General features: G+C 41.2%; 1 protein-coding gene across 1 annotated transcript in view; it reads right to left on the bottom strand.

Moving 5' to 3' along the window:
* Positions 1 to 16,378, bottom strand: part of stk17a (serine/threonine kinase 17a) — a 35,457-nt gene that overhangs the window by 7,863 nt on the left and 11,216 nt on the right. The window contains exon 2 of the mRNA XM_042399707.1: positions 12,587 to 12,799. Within this exon, the coding sequence (XP_042255641.1) occupies positions 12,587 to 12,799 (213 nt within the window). The remainder of the gene's footprint in view (positions 1 to 12,586; positions 12,800 to 16,378) is intronic.

Below are 16,378 nucleotides of genomic sequence, written 5' to 3'. Positions count from 1 at the left end.
AAAGAAGCTTTACCTTCCTGCTAGCATGAAGCCTCACCACATCAATCTCTATTGAATCATTCATTCAATAACTGATGGTTAGTGGATTAAAAACATGCTGGATACTGTGAATGGAGGAAATACCAGAAACCAGAGCACGCAAGAAGAGGATTTATGATAAATCAACTTCAACCTCAGCTGAGGGAATGTATGTGTGTAAGGTGTTCGGCTTCTAATCTGTGTCACCGTTGTGGGGACACACACACACACACACACACACGCACCTACCTGCACATGTGGCTGCATTCTGCATTTGCATTAAACTGATGGAATGAAATTTGATTCCTCAGAGGATCAGACAGAATCTAATCCAGTCTGATATGAAAACAACGACAAAACACTTCCTAATCTACCTGCTCTGCTTTGGAAGGTCTGACACAAAGGAGCTTTACTGAACATACAACAAAGATAAATCTATTTAAGTGTGACCTGTCGGATTAGTTTTTATACAGGGTTAGCAGTGTGTAAAACCTGAAACCAAAGGTCTAGAAGTCTTTCTTACCTCATGCTGTCAGAGTACTGTAGTGTACACAAATAATAAATAAATAAAAGGCTGCTTAAAATTAATGTGAACATTCTGGATGAAGTGTTGAGGTTCATTTGTGGTAGTTCAACATCATTCTGGGAGAAAGACAAAGTGGAACACCTGACACAACTCTTGTTGTACTGATAGAATGAGTGCTGTGGAAATGGACATTATACTGTTTCAAGACAACAGGTCACCATGGAGGAAGTGTTGAGTTTGCATTAACTTGGGAACAGGACATAAGAAATAAGGACGCATCTCTAATACAAGTCTGTCCCCCCTTAGGGAACTAGCATACTAGCAACTATTCAAACCTTAACATGGAGCCTGGGTACTCCAGGGTCCTAAATATCCAGGAGCAGGCCCTAAATAAACTAGCTTTTCCCTAGATCGACATGGTTGAGAAATGGGAGCTCTGGCCCCTTCCCCCACAGAGCTAAGATTGTTCAAAGTTCCGACGCTTTCAGCGCAACACGTCCCCCATCCACAAGATGGCTCAGTCTCCAGGTATTGACGGGGATCCAATGGCAATAACTTAGCATGGCATATTGCTCTGTCCACTGGCAACACCTTAACATTGACATTTGAGGGGTCATATGTCCAAAACTATTCATTTCTGAAAGCTGAAATTTTGAGGCATTCATCCCTGGGGGCAGAGCGTACAGTGTGGCAAATTTAAAAGCTCTGTGTGCCCCAGAAAAGTTACTGCAAATCCCATAATTATTATATTATAATTTGCCCATTATTTCTCAGATTTCATACAGCCACGGATCAGGCATCAGAGCACCTAGAAACCCCAAATTTGGAGCAGATGAGCTCCTTGGGCTCAAGATTAAGCACCTACAATTTGATGGTTCTAGGTGCTCTGCAAAAAATTTGCTCCATTTTCATACCTCCAAAAGGGGGTGAGAGGCGTAGACCCATTGATGAGAACTGGTCGTTTTAGACCACATTTTTTTTCTTCAGCTTCTGGGGTGCTAAACCTGAAATATGTTGATCTGCACTCATTTTAGAGCAATCCTACGGTGGTTTCACATCTCAAGTTGCTGCTCAGTGTTTTTCTTGACTAACAACAGTTGGATGCAGTGACCCAGATTAATCATAAAAAAAACTTCATCATCTTTTTAGATTTTGGAAAAAAATGATGGACCACAAGTCTAACAGTGTAACCATTATAAATGGTCGTTCCTTGACGCAAGTTTCACTGGCTGACCCACATGTGGGACACATGATGCAAACTCCACTCTCCGCTGTCCTATTAAACGTTCTCCCAACATCCTCCCCAACCATCTCCCTACAACTTCCATGTGGTACAAAGAACGTAACAATTCCTGGCCCGGAAAACACATTGCCATTGAACAGAACCAACGCAGTAATTATATTTCCATCATATTGTGCCACATGCTTGGCTTCCTAAACAGAAGTAAACTCTCTAAATGAATCAATTAAGATGAATATACTTTTGAATAAACATTTTGAAAGAGGACCTCAATGACCTAGCAGGCTCACTAAATGGGCCAGCTACGGCAACAGAAACAGACACATCACCTCCATTCATATGATCCCAAACAAAAGCAGATCGGCCTGCTGCCTGTGTATTTCCCCTGAAGCCTGACAGTGGCTTTGAAGCCCAGTGAGAGGTCAGGTTCATGCAGGCCAGAGGGCAGTCAGAGTTTGATTGGCGAGTTGCTAATGTAATTAATGAAATCATTGTCAGAGCAGTGCTGTGGGAATGGATCAATCCAGCTTTGATCTGCCACCCGTTACACTCAACCTCAGATGGTTTAGTTAGGAAAAAAAAATGGAAACGTGAGTGTCAGCTGACCTAAATAATCTGCTTCATATCTGACCTACTTCAGTCATACCATAAACACAAACATACCCGAAAAACAATGGAAGGAATGTGTTGTTATCTGAAGGAAGCCCTTATTAGAAATACAAGGCAAGTATGAAACTACTGGATACTCCTTTACAGGGATGCCTCACAGAGACACAAAGAATGCAGAAATGGGACTTATCAATCAAACTAAAATTGTTCCGTCAAAATTAAGACATTAAGACAGAAATGCCCCAACAGAAATAGATCAGTGGAAGACAGGAAACCATGTCCACAAAGGACAGCAGAGACAAAGAGACAAATGTGCGTGACAGAGAGAGGGGGAGAGATAAAGTCAGAGTGAGGTCAAGTGAATGCCTCGGAGCGACCATCCATCCTGCACTCATAATGTATTCATGTCCAGCAAATTGGAGTTTCCCACATGGAAATGGCTTCATTTACAGTAGAAAAGTGCTCCTCAGCAACTCCGACTCAAGCAATGGACCCACATTAGTCCAACTGCCTGAAAGCTGACATCACCGTTAATTACATTTAGGGCCAAATGAACCTGCTATGGGGCCCGGGGCCAAAATGAGCTGTGGGCCCCTATTGTCCACACCCTCCCACACACACAGGTTCACCGAAACCCATTTTTCTCAAGGCCTCACAAACTAATCAGTATTTCTATGTTGGAATACAGGACTCTCTACAAGGATATGGAGTAGTAGCCAGCCGGGGGGAAAAAGTAGCCAGCTAAGGGGGTCACCCCCGTAGAAAAATTCTGGCCGTAAAAGCCCAAATTTGGTGGCTTCTGGCATATTCTAATGCCACCATATCATCATATACAGTGATCTTAATCATCCATCTTGCCTACCTGACTGTAAACATGTAGTGGATTATTGTAAAGGAGAATTGGGCTTCTTGTGCATTTTAGCCCACACAGTGTGTAATAGCTATTAATATTAAAACCACACCTATTCCTGACTGATCAGAACTTTTGTAATTAAGAATCATTATACATTTATTATTTTTTATTTATTTATTGACACCTTCACTGTAAGATTTATGAAGACATGCCACAATGATGGTTAACCTATTGTTTCAAAAACTATTAACCCATTAAGAATGGATGCATATCCCTTTAGGACCAGGATGCGACATCAGCACGTTTTATATGATGTCACTGTTTTACAATGCAATAGTGTTACAAGTGTTTTCCAAAATTTTCACTGAGGAGCTGTGGTTGTGACTCGTGATGGAGACAAATTCATTTGCGGACCAAAGCAGGAGCGAAACTCCAGCAGTAAGTGGACACCTGTTACAGTGAAAGAAATGAAAGCCTTCAGTGGGATGTGTGTCACTATGAGCATTCTTCAGCTACCAGCAAGAAGAGACTATTGGCGACAAAAGAAGTGGCTTTTTCAGACAAATTTACCCTTGCCATGTCAAGGGACAGATTTCAACTAAGTAATAATAATGGTAATAAATGATAATGATGATGATGATGATGATAATTTCTTACATACTTACCTGTATCTCCACCTACAAGATAACCAAGCACATGACGTGGACCACTGGACCGACAAGCTGTAGAAACTAAGATGGTTTCTCAGCTACCTCACAAATCAATTTCAGTCACTCTATGAGGTGAATGGCTTTGTGTCAGTAGATGAGAGCATGGTGAAATTCACGGGTAAACTCACCTTCTGTCGGTATCTCCCCCTCAAACCAACAAAATGAGGTATCAAGGTATGGGTTATGGCAGAGAACTCCACTGGCTACATCACAGACTTCCAAGTCTACACAAGGTGTGAGGGGATGCAGGAGAAGGGTCTTGCTCACTGTGGCGTCACGGATCTAGCCAGACCCTACTCTGGGTCTCATCTGTCCATTTTCATGGACAACTTCTACTCAGGGTTTAACTTTTCCAGGACATGAAGAGCCATGGACTGGTTGACTGTGGCACTGCTCGTGCTAACAGAAAGGGACTCCCAAAAAATACAATGCTGAGCAAGCAAGCTTCGTCAGACAAACATGAATTCAAAGTGGCTCAAAAGGACGACCTCACTTTCTGTGTTTGGCAGGACACCAAGGCTGTCATGGTACTGTCTAATTACCATGATCCCACTGAGAAAGGGTCAGTGAATGGAAGGAAGCAAGACCACAACCAAACCGAGGTTGTAGTGCCAGCATGCCTTTCCGACTACCAAAAACACTTGAAAGGTGTGGATTTGCTGGATCAGATGATTGGAAATTATCAGTTCCAGTATCACTCAAAGAAATGGTGAAGGAGGCTCCTCTTCTTCTTCTTGGCTGTCAGATGCTACAATGCATACATTGCTGCAAAGTGTACAGGAGGACAGACATTCACAGCCAAGTACAAGAGTGACTACAAAGAGTGGCTGGAGGACCTGGCACAGGAACTTTTTACCCAAGTGACAGCAAGGAGTGCTCCTCAAACAACAGTACCTCAGGGAGCCACATCTGAGCATGACTGTGAGAAACTCTCCCAGAAAAGAAGGGCCTGTAGGGAGTGTGCACAGTCAAGGAGTGGCACTGATGCTCGTGCCAATGCCACCGTCTATGGCTGTAGACAGTGCAATGAGGCTGTACACATCGAGATCTTTGGCAAGCATGTCCATCAACATCTTCAGTTACAGTAGGATAACATATGCTGTGAACAAACTGTGATATAGTTACTGCGCTACCACAGCCGGTTTGTTTGTTTTATTGAAAATATGGCTGGAAACAACAAGCACACTTGTTATTATTTTCAGTTCAGAAGGAAGATGGCCCACAGTGAGTTATGTTCTTACACAGCCACTTTGTTTTTTACAATGCCACTTATAAACAAATCACTTTTTAAATGTTAATGAACATTAAGGCAAAGGTGATAGATAATGGTAAAAGATTAACCTCTCAAATGGTTTTTATTTCATGCTTCTATCTGCTACAGAGGCTGAGAAATAAAGGTTTTAGTGAACTTTGACAATTCTGTCAATTTTTCAGAAGACCCTCAGGTTTTAGAAATTGAAACAATGCCTTAGGTTTTAGAGTGTTTTCATGCCTCTGCTCTGACGACAGCTGTCACCGGAGGTATTATTATTATGTTTGTCCGTCCACCCATATGTATGTCCATATGTCTATCCGTATGTCCATCCGTATGTCCACCGTCCTATTCTTAACACGATATCTCAGGAACACCTGGAGGGAATTTCTTCAAATTTGGCACGAATGTCCACTTGAACTCAAGGATGAACTGATTGGAATTTGGTGGTCAAGGGTCAAGATCACTGTGACCTCACAAAACACGTTTTTGACCATAACACAATAATTCATATATAAAATACACATAATGTTCTGCAAACATTATGATATGACCAAACAAATGCACTATTTCCTCCTGCTTAACATTTTCTCCTGAGCAACATTAAACACTACAGTGACCAGCTGTATTAGGAAATTATTGAACCTTTTAAAAAAAAATGAAACTATACGTCTGTGAGCTGTTTTCAAAGATTTATGTCTTCAGTAGCAATCAGAGACCTTGGGGGGCAAGTGCTACAGGCAGGGTTGAGAAGTTGGACTAAAACATTGTTGGTTTTGGTCTTTTCATGGGATTTAGTGAGTAAGAAGAATATCTAGAACACTGCTAGCCTTAAGGAATGTCTCCATATAGTGTTTTTCTCCAGCAGAAATGTGCTGGCAGGGTGCTGGGGAGCGCTGGGATGAAGCATTTGTGCGGTGAGAGAAAAAAAAAAAACTCTTCTTCTCCTTCTCAGCCTTTCTCTCTTTTCTATATTTATCCCTCAAGTATTTCCATTTTGATTGGCAATGTTCACCTATAATCAGATAAGTGACAATATGTAAAAGGAAGTAGAATGACATTAGCTAGATAGCTAACTTAATGCTATGTTAACAGAGGGTTAACATAGACCAGCACTGACCAGCAACATTCAGTCAATCTGCTCGGCTTTTCTGTCTTTGTTATGATAGTTTCTATCTGACAAATCATAAAGCTCAGGATAGACAGACATGGCCAGAACAAGCTTCTCCTCCATTTTCTTGGTTACCATTTACCAGGGTGACTAGTCCCGTCTTATCTAATATATGATTGGTTGCCTGGAAAAAGATGCTGGCGCTAAGAAAAATACACTATATGGACACATATGGCCTTTATGTATGACAAAGCTCACCAGGAGTCAAACACAAACCGTCAATAACAGTGTGAGTTATTGAAGTGTGAATATTTACAAGTCATTCCAATGTTTTTCCCACTTTATGACTCTCTCTCTGGGCGAGAGGCCATGCTTTGGCTGGTCACGTGCGCTTGTGGCTCAACTGACATAATGAACTCCCAGCTGGAGCTCAGCCAGCAATGAGGCCATGGAGCTCTCATTCATTCTCTCTAGATGCCCTCCGCTTTCTGTTTAACAGTTCCCTCCATCACCCTCTCATTTACACCATTCTCACCTCTGTCTCTTCCCCTACTCTCTCATCCCTCTCACTCACTCTTTCTGTCTTTCTTTCTTCTCCCTTCCAGCCTGAAAAAAAGCTTTGCCCGTTTTCCTCACCAGTCCCTCTAACCCTCCTCCCCTCCCTCCCCTCCTATCATGGCATGAATAGTTTTCTATGTCAAGTTGACCCCCCCGCCTCCATCTACTCTTCCATCTATCCTTCATCACCATTTGCCCCACTGCCCGAAATATCTGTCAGCTGTCTGGCAAATAAAAGATGGGGAGAAAAAAAAAAAAAGAGACAAGAGCATGTTGTCAACATCCCTCCTCAGAAAGAAAGAAAGCATTCTGCTCTATTTCCCTCCTGATATAAAAAAAAAAGGGGGGGGGGGGGGGGTTCTCTGGATTGAATGGTGCTGACACGAGCTCTGGTGATCACACAGAGACACTCATCCCTTTATTCCTATCATTCACTTCCTCCTATCAGCCAGACTTCAACTGATTTCATTTCCTTTGGCTGTTAATAGCCTAAGTGTTATCAGGGTCTGATCAAAACAACAAGCTTATATATATATATATATATATATATATATATGTATAGGTGATAACGGTGCCACTCTTTTTAAGTACAGATTTAACAGATATGATGCAAATTAATGCATCATATGCTCATATATTTGAGCGTGTTTGATCAAAGTTAGTTGAATTAAATGGAAGTGGAAGTTCAAATGGAATGTACTGTAATATAATAATATTCAAAGGAGTTGAAGTGTCATATTGTAACAACACTTCAACTTTCCAGTTTGAACTCCGACTGAATCTGAACGTCTTGTAGGCTGATTTCACCACTTCTGACTGATTCTGTTTCAACTGCCACTTCAACTTCTTTCAATGCTTCAACTTCAGGTATAAATTCATTTCCTTCAACACTGTCCTAAAGACATGCAGCAACATGTTTTTAAAGGATCTTAAAACTGGGAAGACGTCTGATCATCATACATAACCAGTGCTACTCGCTCTGTTGTCTGATACACGGGCCTAATTATGAATGATCATGATGTTAATTTCCATTCAAATATTCCTCACATCACTTATTCCCATCCCTTGATGAACTTTTTCAGTTTTGGGATAATGGATTCATAACAACACTAGCCAAACTTTAGTATCCCCCTGTGTCGGTGTGGTTTGAGTGTATGACTATGTGCCAGCTGACTGTGTCTGTCTGTGACCAGGAGCACTATCCTCATGCAGGGCAGCAGTTAATTCTGGGATTATCCTTTTTATGAACAATGGCTGGGATTGGGATTATGGTCTGAGGTGGGGGAAGGATTGGGGCGACTGGAGCATTTAAAGGGGCATTTATGGGATCTCCTTAACGGGACAGATTGCACTGTATGGCATGTGCCTCTGACAGCACATAATCCTGTAAAACACTACAATCCGCACTGGTACTCAGCAGTCTATTCTTCTCTGACTCCACGCAAACACGGAATCAAAGCAGAGAGGCAGACTGATTTCATACAAATACATTACAAGCTTGATGATTCTGGCTGTTCAGTAAAAGTTCAGTTAATGTACACCCAGAATGAAACAGTAGTCTTTCACTTTAAATGAGTGCTGGGAGACAGAGAGCCGACAGTCGGCTGAGAGATCTCAGTAACTTTGTGCAACTTTGTGTGGATTTTGTGATGAGGACACAGGAAATGTTTTCTTCTACTGACTCTTCCATGAAAGTCTTGTTTGTGCGAGCATCACTGCACAGTGGAACAGTGCACCACCAGTCCTGTGTCTGCTAAATCTTCCTGCAGGTTTTTGCAGTTAAATGGGCATTCTGATGTGCCTTTCTGACCAACATATGAGCAGTCCTCTCTGAGAGTTTTCTTGGTCTTCCACATGTCATCTTGACCTTCACAGTTCCCCTAACCTGCCGTCTCTTAATTACATTTCACACTGTGGAAACTGCAAGCTGACAATGCTTTGCTATCTTCTTGTAGTCTTCCCCTGCCTTGCAGCTGCGTAGAGGAACTCATGGTTGCTGAGTGTTCGCACAAAGTTTAAAGAGTCAGAGTATTTGTAAAGCTTTGAAAATGGCACCAGCTGACATTTCCAAATGACAGTTGTTGACATGCCTCAGGCCTAACGAGCTGATTAAGGTCTGAGAGTAAAAACAATTTGAGACTTTGGAACTCTTGAAAATGGTGTTTTTTCCATATCCTAGAGAGACTGTGTTTACATCTTTTAAATTAAAAAAAAAACACCAAAATATGTTTTTTTGTCATAGGGTGCCCAAACTTTTGCATACAGCTGTAAATCCAGCTGACTTCCTGTTTCAACAGTGCATTCTCACCACCTCTAATCTGACCTGCTGCCACGAAATGAACTACTGAACAGAGCCCTGTTGGACATTTGTACTGATTTATCGCTTGTAGCACCCATCCAGCATAGAGTGCATGTAAAAGTGTATGTTTGTGGTGGTAATGTCAGCATTACACACTCACAGCCATGTTCAAGTGCATATCTATGTGTGTCAGTGATGAGCTGATCCAGAATGTGTCAATACCATCTAATTTAGTGATTTGCCCAGTTTGAAAACTGTTGAGGGTTGAGGATTCTCATCTGTGTGTGTGTGTGTGTGTGTGTGTGTGTGTGTGTGTATGGGGGGTGGGGTAGGGTTGGATGTCACTATGGTAAAGAGATGCAGGCTAAATCCAATATGGCATGTGGAGGGACAGAGACAAGGACAGAGAGAGAGAGAGGAAACCATGAACACACACACACACACACACACACACACACACACACACACACACACACACTCTCTCTCTCTATGGAAACCAGGTCAAGCATGACCCAGGCATGACCAGTGAGATGAGATCATCGACAACTGGTGCGGTTACTGTAGTAAACCGATACATAATCACGTGTGTGTGTGTGTGTGTGTGTGTGTGTGTGTGTGTGTGTGTGTGTGTGTGTGTGTGTGTGTGTGTGTGTGAGTGAGAGAGAGAGAGAGAGAGAGAGAGAGAGAAATATGTTGCCTAATGTACAATGTATGACATTAATAAATATATGAATATATTACAGTGGGTCTGTTTCTGATTATAACTGCCTGCCATAATACTGAATCTATTTAGTAATTCTATATAAAGGATATTGCTTAATGTAGCATATTAGCCATTCAGAATACCAAAGACACTTCTGACATATTAAGTTAAGACAAAATTGAAAAAATTAAATCATTGTCTGCAATATAAATGCACATGCTGCTGACATGCTGCGGTAAGTGTATTGTCTCATTTCCGGTTGCTGGCTGCAGTTCATTTTGCTATATTCTTCATTACTGTGGATAATTACCTGCTGTACATTTAAACTAACATTAGTACTAGATCAGTGTGATTGACAGCTAGACTTAGAACTCAGCTGGTTTGTTACTTTGTAGCTAACAGTGAAGTCACCTAGTGCACCAGCTTTTTGTAGTTTTGGTTGACCCATATGTAAAAAATAGATCTCTCCTCTACTCTGTACTGACGTGTGGAAAGTGATGCCAGCCTCACTGGTCTCTTTGGTCCTTTTGGTAAAGCAATTAGGTGCTGCACAGCTGACAACCATAGATGCTGCCCATAGGTGGCAACTGTAAACAATACCCAGGTATGATGGTTATCCCATGAGTTATAACGTAACGTCACATCTAATGTTTTATATCTGTGGTGTGTTCAGGGTGATACAGGCGAGGCACTAGCTATTGTTTGCTGGAGCACTGCGGCTACATTGCCACTGCTCACACTGTTTACTTCCTGTGGTATTTCTATGTTTAGTCACAGGCAAACCGAATCTCAGTGTGCAAACCTTTACAGTCTGACAGAAACATAGAGGACCCAATTCTAAACAACACTGCTGGACACTGTAAAAATATTAGATCCAACTACAGCCTTACAGCAATCAAACAAACTAAAAACCAATAATCACACTCAAAGAGCAGGTGAAGAGCATGTGCAGAGCTGACAGGAAGTGAATATGGCATTAATGAACACCCCCCCACAGAATGACAGGGAAGAGGGAAATAACTTTACAAAAAACTGTGCTGTGCTTCACACAAATTGGTATCATGTTATATTTTAAGATTTGGGCGGTTTCACAGTATTCATTTATTGATTTATTCATGTGTTGCATGACTGGGTCTGTATATAGGTTTATTGTGGCTAATCTACTGTCAGGAGTACATGGAGTTTACATGAATCACTTCAAAAGTTTGTTTCTGAGTCTTAACAAATGTAAACACAGGAACTAGCCGCCTGTAGCAGCATTATGGACAACTGAATAGTGATCTGTATCTGGGGCAGTTTGCTGGCTAACCGAACCACCCACATAGTCATCCGCGCACGCCGCTACGCTTACATGTACGAGGCTGACTTTCACTGCGGTTGGACTGTAATGAAACTAAAAAACACAAGCGTATTTATTTGAGCCGGAGTACAACAAATGAAAGAAGAAAAACAAAGAATGATATGCAGAAGGGCAACAGGACTGTAAAGAGAGTAAACGTACAGTAACGTTACTCAGTGTTCTCCTGAAGAATGAAGAGGAAAACTTTGAAATGCAGAGAGGGACCTGCTGCTGCCAGACTTGGAAAATCTAGAAGTATCCACGGATGAGAGTAATCCCAGCTGTGTAACTACTACACATGGATTCACAGCATTTATCAACACTGTCGTCCTTGAGACGGTTTTACCTCCACAAAATTAACTGGAAGAAATGAGCGAGGCTGGTTAGACTGAACGTTCAGCTCCACACGGTAAGAAAAATGTGATTACAACACGTAACTGTGTGAGGAATTATAATATGGAAGTCTCTGCTATCCAATGGTTATGCATGGAAAACTGTTCAGTGTGGATCTTGTCGTTTTATCCTTGCAATTTGGAAACTTGCAGACATGAAGCATTTTATTTCATCTACTAAGCTATCCACAGCCTCAGACGTAAACAAACCCATGTGCAAGCTGCCCTGGATGTACTTCCCTTTACAGTTAGCTATAATGCTGCTACAGGCAGCTAGTTCCTGTGTTTACTTTAGTTCACACTCACAAACTTTTGAAGCAATTCATGTAAAAATCATGTTTATTTCTAAGCATTAGGAGGCTGATGGAACAACCATCATTATACACGAGGCCTCAATCTTTTGCAAGAAAGAAGAAGAGAGTTAGTTTACCAAACTAACAGATTCATAAATAGTGAATACAGCTTAATATGTTTCTTTAATCCCCGACAGGATTCCTGACTGCATATGCTTTTAATCTCTTCTTCCACCAACATGCACCTCTGGATAACACAAGGTGACTTTGTGATACTTAGAAAGTCTGTTAATTATAAATGCAACATCAGTCAAATATACCTTATCAGCCATGCAGCTTATCATACATGTAAATATTCCAGTCCTTATTTATAGTTGTACTTTTATATGTATGTACTTTAAAATTACTGTATATAATGCAAGCTCATATCACTGTTTCATCATATTAAAGTCATCCTCTGATGGTTGTAATGATTGCTTGTAATTCATGTGAACACACTCATACCTGGATGGGAAACCCAGAGTAAACAAAGCCAGCTGATAACTTGATGATACCAGATATCCAGGATCATCATTCCAGACTAAGGTGACCATATTTCCCTCACACTCATAGGCATATCAACCCATAAACACACAAGTTTAAGTGTTGAGTGTACTGTTGTTCTGTGCAGGTTGGATACTCACAATTCCAGGACCAGCACCATCTCAGAAGCCATCTCATAGACCTGGTGGAGGTTGACCACCCGGGGGCTGGCCGTGGCCAGCTCCAGCACTGCGATCTCGTGGATGATCTCCATCCGGCAGTCCTGGCCTTTCCGCCTCTTCCTCATGAACTTTGCGGCGTACTCGTGACCTGTGCATTTCTCCACGCACTTCCTGACCACAGCAAACTTGCCCCTGGAAGACAAGAAGACCATCAGTGTTGTATACTAAATGTTGTTTAGTTACAGTAAGAATGAAACTGCAGGACCCCTGGACTGTTCAAACATACCACAGAAAACATCATGGCTCGTTAAGTTCAGTCTAATTCTAATGAGACAATGACACCGTATTCCTTCAAATAAAGACAAGACAGATCTTTCTTCTGAATTCTGGTTCTAGTTCATGAGACCTTAATTGTTAGAAATAATGCAGCGATCCTGACAGCTCACTCTCATTTTAACAAGTACAAACCAGAAAGTCACCCATCAAGATATAATGTGAGTCAGGGCTAAATGTCCCTTCACTAATTGTTTACAGGCTCATTTATTCTGTTTAATGTTAATCAACAAGACCAACTGCCTTGAAATTCTTTTTATGTCCACAGCATTTATACTTAAACTGCTGCCAACGTGACTGGATGAGGAATGCTTTCATCAGGCGGTTGGAAAATAAAAACTTTCTGCCTCTTTTTTTTACCTTTGTGCTGTAACAAGATTGTGTGTTACCTTTCAAGAAGTGAACACAAAATCACACACATGATGTTGACTGAGCGGAGTCAGGCGGGGCGAAACGAGGCAGACAGGTTGGAAACAAGCCAACAGTTTATCTGGATAATCTCAACTAGAGGTTTTTACTAACTGTGGAGGGCTGCAGGAGAGATGTGATGAGGTTGAAGGAACAGGTGCATGCTGGTGTGACCAAGTTAGTTATTGTTGTGGTTTATAATCACTCACTGCACAGGAAAACTGTGCATGTAACTACAGTTCATAGACATCTGTGGGATCACAATGTGCTTTACAAAGAGAAAGCAACAGGAAAGAAGGAGATAAGAGACAGAAGAGACAATATATAAAAAGAAGAATAAAGGGTACAATCAACAAATTAAGATGATAAAATCAAGAGGAAGCCAAAGAAAACAATTTTTTTTTAAGATGTGCATGGATTTCTCTTCTCTTAATGGAACGCTGTTCCAGAGTCCAGGAGCTAAGAAACCCTGACACTTCTCTTGAAAGGGGCCTAAAACGTCCTGTTTCAGACAGAGGCTGAACTGAGGGGCTGCATAAAGGACAAGTAGAAGTTAAATAAGGAGTCTTTTGAACTGTAAACCATACAAAGATATTCTAGATTAAAAATATTGACCGGGAAATGTGCAGAATATGCTTCATTTAATGTAAGAATAAAGCATTTAAAGAGCTATCATTATTTGCCAAAATCTATTAGAGTCAATCGTTAAGTGGTAGAGTATCAGCAGTGGATGACTAACTTTGAAACACAGCTGTATAGATGCTGAGTTTAAAACATAAGTAAAAGACATTTTGTGGACCTGGCTGTGGACATTGCTGGCAGTGTGTCCCTTTTTTTTTTTTTTTTCCATCACAACTGACCCAGTTTTATTTCAGGCTGGAAGGTGCTCTCATGTGAAGACCACATAACTGTGTGTGTGTGTGTGCTCACACGTGCATGCTGCCCAGGGGAAATCCTCTGAAATGCAGCTGGTGATGGAGATGACAAGCCCACATCATGCCTTCCCTCTGGCTACTGCTGGCAAGTCGATGCTCCAATAATCAGCAGCAGCACCCTAGCTGAACCTGAGCGAGCCACAGCCAAGCTTCACTCTCACTGACACACCGAAACTGCTCTCTGCGTCTTTAAATGTGGCTAGGCTTCATTCTGTGACTTGAAGTAAATAAAGGATGGGATATAAAGCTTACTGGAAATAGAACATCTCAGTGTAATCACTGATGTAGCAGGGATCATACAAATAAAACACTACAGCCTCTAGACTACAGCAGGTGAGTTGAGAAGTTGTCTGTGGTGACACTAAAAAAACAACTAGAAGGACAAAGTTCAGACAAAGAAACAGTATCAGAGCAGCTGAAATCTATATATATCAAGCTCACGCTGCCCTTGGTAATTTATACAGTAGAGCGAGATAATAACCCAGGCTGTGGGGGTTGGTGGTGGATACAGACTGGTATTGTGACCCAGCAAATACTCTCTTCTTTCTGTGGATCTGCTGTCAGCATGGACAGAACCAATAGTGATGTTTCACCTCTCATTCCAGTGCCACAGTGACAAAAAGATACATTATTCTGATTTAAAACGGTGAGAAGACACTTAAGGTTTACACCACTTTTTCATTCATTACAAGTTGGGATGTGTAGCTAAGGTAGTGGTTCTCAACCCTGCTCCCAGGGACTCAAAGCACTGTATACAGCATCTCCCTGCTCTACACACACCTGATTTTCACCACAATTGATTGGCTGAACAATGAAACCATTCAATCAGGACTGAAAGCCACTGATGTAGCGGGCTGTCAGAGTGGTAAAAACCATTTAAAGGCACATGAGTTCGTCCCCACTGCACACATTAAACACAATAAATGATCTATAGGAGGCCATAAAGTGCAAATAAATGCACCAATGTGCCAGCAAAGGCACAGAAAACCACTGATCCACAGTCTTTTTGTTTCACTTTAACGTTTCAACTTCAGTCCACTGACATTTCAATTGCTAAAGCATATAATAAGCATATTTGTTTCCATTGCCGAGGTGAAACCATGTCCTCTCAAGATGGACAAGTTTCAACTTTGACATTTGCACTGCCTACCTGCCCAATGAAATCAACTTCTGTAAACTAGCAGCACCATCATTGTCACTGCAGGCAGGATGTACAGCTCTATCTTTTAAGGATAAAAGAGTTTTACATACAGTAGGACTCATTAAAAGTCCAGAGCAAATGGATTTTAATATAACCTGACAAAACTTGAGGGTTCTTAGAACTTTAACAAAGAAGACTATTATAATCATTCAGTGCTACAGGGGCAGTAAAAACATAGAACTAGCTGGCCTGCAGAACAAGAGCAAAAAAAAATATCGAACACACACGAGTAATTCACGTCATTCTTTACCAAACCACAGCTAAGAGCAAGAAGAGGAGCTGAGACGTTGAAAGACAATGATAAAGACTGTGTATGAGGGTGCAGAGCATGACGAGCAGCGGCGGGCCTGAAGCACTGGATGGAGCTGCTTCATCCTCAGCTGGCCTCATGTGACAGTCATGAGGCTGATGCAGCTGGGAGCTACACATTACTACATTTATACATGTGTTACACACTATTCTTTTATCGATGCAACTGCTTTGATAAACTGCATGTGAAGATTTTGTCCAGAACTTGATCAGTCAAACAGATCCATAATTATTATATTCTTTTTTTTTTAAAATTTTGGCTTTGAAGGTTTGTGCTCTGGTAACATGTTTCATCATTCCATAAAAGTTCCACAATTTCTCATTGAGATGAATAAAGTACTTTATTCATTTTAGAGCCAAAATGATTTGTCAACTGATCAATTAGTGGACAGACAATAATCAATAATTGATTAATCATCCAAGTTTTTTTAAAGTAAAAAATTCTCTGGGTCCAGTTTCTCCGATATGAATATCTCCCATTAAACACAATATATTTGGGTTTTGGACTGTTGGTCAGACAAAACACTTAATTTGACAATTTCAACTTGGGCTAAGGTAAATTGTTATGGTCATTTTTATTTATTT

The sequence above is a fragment of the Thunnus maccoyii genome, chromosome 21, assembly GCF_910596095.1.
Source record: "Thunnus maccoyii chromosome 21, fThuMac1.1, whole genome shotgun sequence".
Taxonomy (NCBI): domain Eukaryota; kingdom Metazoa; phylum Chordata; class Actinopteri; order Scombriformes; family Scombridae; genus Thunnus; species Thunnus maccoyii.
The sequence above is the reverse complement of the archived record's forward strand: the minus strand, read 5'-3'. Positions and strand labels throughout refer to the sequence as shown.